The 3,908-nt window shown below is 34.8% G+C and overlaps 1 protein-coding gene across 4 annotated transcripts; it reads right to left on the bottom strand.

Annotated features, from left to right (window-relative positions):
* Positions 1-268: 268 nt before the first annotated feature.
* LOC107904791 (protein LNK3) lies at positions 269-3,655 on the bottom strand. 4 transcript variants are annotated; one of them, XM_041094617.1, is made up of 6 exons: positions 3,271-3,655; positions 2,288-2,737; positions 1,921-2,029; positions 1,194-1,310; positions 954-1,102; positions 269-767 (listed from the first exon to the last, which is right to left on the bottom strand). In XM_041094617.1, exons 2-6 carry the CDS (start codon positions 2,404-2,406, stop codon positions 641-643), a joined length of 621 nt encoding a protein of 206 aa, XP_040950551.1. In that variant the 5' UTR covers positions 2,407-2,737; positions 3,271-3,655; the 3' UTR covers positions 269-640. The 4 variants fall into 4 exon arrangements, with proteins under 4 accessions (XP_040950551.1, XP_040950552.1, XP_040950549.1 ...); XM_041094618.1 differs by having other exon boundaries at positions 1,194-1,274; XM_041094615.1 differs by having other exon boundaries at positions 2,394-2,737.
* Between the last annotated feature and the right edge of the window lie 253 nt (positions 3,656-3,908).

Below are 3,908 nucleotides of genomic sequence, written 5' to 3'. Positions count from 1 at the left end.
TATAGCTTGTTTGGTACTCATCAATATATAAAATATAAAATAATCTAATTTTTTAATATATCTTTTAAATAGCTAATATAATACATAGAAATGTCTTTTATAATTTTTACTTCTAAATATAAAAATGAAAATATATTTTTTATGGCATTTTTAACTTGAAAAATAAAACATTTTTCATATTCAGCAATGTAAAAACGCATGCATTCAGGTGCAATGAAGAACACGCCCTTAATTGATGTTAAACAACGGTCTTGGAAACTTCAATATGTTGGCACTAAAGCATTAAATGCATACTAATGTAACATTCACGGTGAGTCAAAATTAACACATGGTACTATGCAATTTGAAGCAATTTCTACAAATGCTTCTATCAAAACTGAGCCGAGCAGAGAGCAGCAGCAATATATACACATATTCAATGATTGAAACACGCCCAAAAAAATTTAATCTAAATCTTTTCCTTTGAGCTTCCCTTTCAATCATTCTTTTTAAGTCGTGGTATTCTTGTCGGTTGCATCAGTTCTCGAGGCATATCCATGTCTGCAACTCCGGCATCACTTCGTGCCTAGCGTAATGGATCTCTGAGCGACTGACTTGAAACTCGTGTTTGCTTTTCCAGTCACTTCGATGACAATTTTGCTTAGAGTTGTCGGGTGTGGCAAACCGGAAAGTCTCGAACGTTCATATCCATCTTATCGAAGGTGAGGTTCGCGATAGTTCGATCGATGGTGTTGGTCTCTGATTCAGTTGTTTCCTTTTTCCCAGACCTGAAAATATATATCAAAATTATCTTCCGACCAAGAACATGCTTAAAATGTCTAAACAAGGACATAGCAGGTTGGAAAAAAAAACAAAGGCTAAGAGTACCATGTTCATGAAACTCGGGACCGGAAGAAGGAAGTTTAACATAAGAAAAAAACATAAAATTACTCCAAATCGTAGTGAAAGTTTACCTTATTTTCTCCTCTGAGATTGTCCACTTCGGAGAATGAGTTCGAACATGGAGGTTTCCTTGTTGGTTTAATGCTACAGGATTCTGTTTCGAGTTCTTGGCAAGACGGTAAAATGCATCTCGGAAGCAAATTCGAGTCTTATCAGACAGCTGAACAAATCAAAATACGGAAATTTTTATAAGCAGTTGTTTTTATAAAAATCGTTGATGAGTAGATGTATGCATTTGTTTAGTCTTTTACCTGAGCCGTCACCGTTTCAAGCTCCTTCAAAACCGATTCTTCAAGTGAAATTCCTTTTGAGACAAGTCCGTTTGCAGTTATCTGTTCAGGAGGAACCAATATTTTGGCAAAAGATGCCTTGTACAGAAGTTACATTGATTAGTTAATCTCATAAACTCCAAAACTACATTAAATTTCATAATATAAGCATAGGATGATGCAATGTATGTATGGCAGATTGCCCTGGATATTTCTAAAGGTTCTTCAAAGCTGCATCGGATTCACTGTGGGAGTTTATTTTGACAAAAGTAATTTCAAGAACACGGAATCCATTTTTCAACTGAACTAAAAACATATAGCCATAAAAGCCTGCAACATATCTTTTGCGGCCTAGGCTAGTTTAGAGAAAAAAAAATCTTATGTAACGAATAAAAGGCTCAGATTACTCCTCTATTACCAAGGGTTGATGCTCTTTCTCTTATGCAAGACCGGAGTAGATGCAGGGCACTTAGGTTATATATACAATAAACATCTTCAACATACATGTATTAATAACATACAGAAGGCTAGCCTAGTATTCAATATATATTTGGTTCATTGGTGAAAAGATGGATGGAAAAATCTCAGCTTTACCATCAGCCAATTCAAGCTTAGAACTTGCACAGTACGAAACATACGAGTTTTGAGATACTATGCTTGTTTCCATGCTATGTTCATTGCTTGAAATACTTTGAAAATCCAAACTTACATCTTCCAGAAGATGATCAGTTGCCATCGTCTCGCACTCGTACTCAGGAGAAAAGCAAAACGATTTTTGAAGATCTTCACTCCAAGTAGGATCTTCCAATAAGGAACCCCTGCAACATGGAGAAACCCAAAGAGAGTGATGATTTGAAAAGACAAGAACCATATGATCTCAAAGGTAAAACATCGAAACCGAAAGTAAATCCGAACATCCCATGGAATATTGAATGGCTAACCTATGTTATAAAACACTTCTAATCATAGCATAAAAGAGAACATATTAAGAACAGCCAAGTTCTAACCAGTTGCAATGGTGGCTACTTATTTCAATGAAGAACAAATAGTTTTTAACAGAATTATATAGACCGGACCTTCCAAACCCTTCAATTATCATGGGATGTCCGAGCATGCTGTTATTCATAACTATATGATTTTCCCACAGGCAAGAAAGGTAATTCCAGGAGTTAAGCTTAGTACAAGAATATGTCATCGAGCTGCTCGAATCTGCCGAAATCGTGGAGCTGGTAATCCGTCTGCTGTTGAAAAATGTGACCCTGATTCAAGAAACCTCCATATACACTCGAACAGATTGATGGATCCTTAACATCAGCTACATCATGGCATAATTTGCCGCTAAACTTGGGTTTATCACCACTTAAATTCGTGTCCACGCCAAAGCATTCATCGTTAAAATTTGCAGGAGGGCTGAATTCCCATTTTGACCAACTTTCTGGGGAAGGGATATTATCTTCTAATTCTTGATTTCTGGGGACAACAAGATCCTCCATACCATTACAGAGATACCAATCCATGTGATTTTACTGAAAAAACAAAAAAAAAACAACATATTACAAAAGAAAATCATAGAAACCCCCCACAAATTAAAAGAAGCTCTCTAAACCCCATCAAGCTTTTATACTCTCCAAGACCAAATAATTCATGGGCAAGTATAAAGAATAAAAATTGATGATGTAATCATACTTCCCTTACTTTTTAATCACTAAACAAGCAATATCATGAATCAAAATAAACTTTCAGTCCATACTGATATGAAGAATCAAGATCAATTCAAGTTCTTATTTTGTCATATATTCTAAAATTTTTCAAAATTTTCCAGAAAAAAAATGAACTAAACCCCTTATTTTCTATACATATAAACGAATCCAAGTTCTTACTCTCTTTTTTTTTAATAAATAAACTTCCAAGTTCAAAAGTTTTGAATTAGGATTAACTAAAGTTCTTACGCAAATTACATGAACTATAAAAAAAATTCAGATATTTTCCAACAAACATACATAAAGAAAGCTAAAAAAACAGAACAACCAACCAAACAGAAGAAGAGAAAGAATCAAACCTTGTAGTGAATTAGCTGAGCAAATGAAGACAACCTAGTTCTCTAGTTGGATTTAGAAGCTATAAACCAAAGGCGGCAGTGGTATGTGCAGGCTGTTTTTTTTTTTGGCCCCCTTAGTAAACAAACAATTTGCAAATGAAAGAGAAACGTCGATTCATGGGAAGAAATGAAAAGATTTTGAGTATGGTGTACACTTCTGCTTTTAAAAAACAGGGAGGGGCAAGAGGAAAAGAATTTGTGGCTGAGAAATAATATGGAATTCATTAGTGGTTTAGAATCCTCCATCAAAAACTGCATTCTCATTGCTCCACTTGTAATCATTTTATTCCACCTCTTAATCTTCCAACCATTACTTTGAGATTTTGGTAACCCATGTTGCTGACACGTGGCTATTGTGGTCCTTTTGCTGCATTCCACGTTGTTAGCTAAAAATAGCTTCACTTATCGGTGAGTTGCACAGATTCTGATAGTCCTAGGTACTGGGTAACTATACGTATATCACTGCGACTTTAAAAGTATACATTATCCACTTTCTTTTTACATTCAAATATAATTCTTTAATAAGATAACAAATTAATCATCGGGCTCACTCTAGTGAATATTTTAAAAAAATTTATGCTAATGTAGTGAGATTTTGG

This window comes from Gossypium hirsutum, chromosome D05, assembly GCF_007990345.1.
Source record: "Gossypium hirsutum isolate 1008001.06 chromosome D05, Gossypium_hirsutum_v2.1, whole genome shotgun sequence".
Lineage (NCBI taxonomy): Eukaryota > Viridiplantae > Streptophyta > Magnoliopsida > Malvales > Malvaceae > Gossypium > Gossypium hirsutum.
Note: the sequence above shows the minus strand (reverse complement) of the source record. Positions and strands in the feature narration are given on the sequence as shown.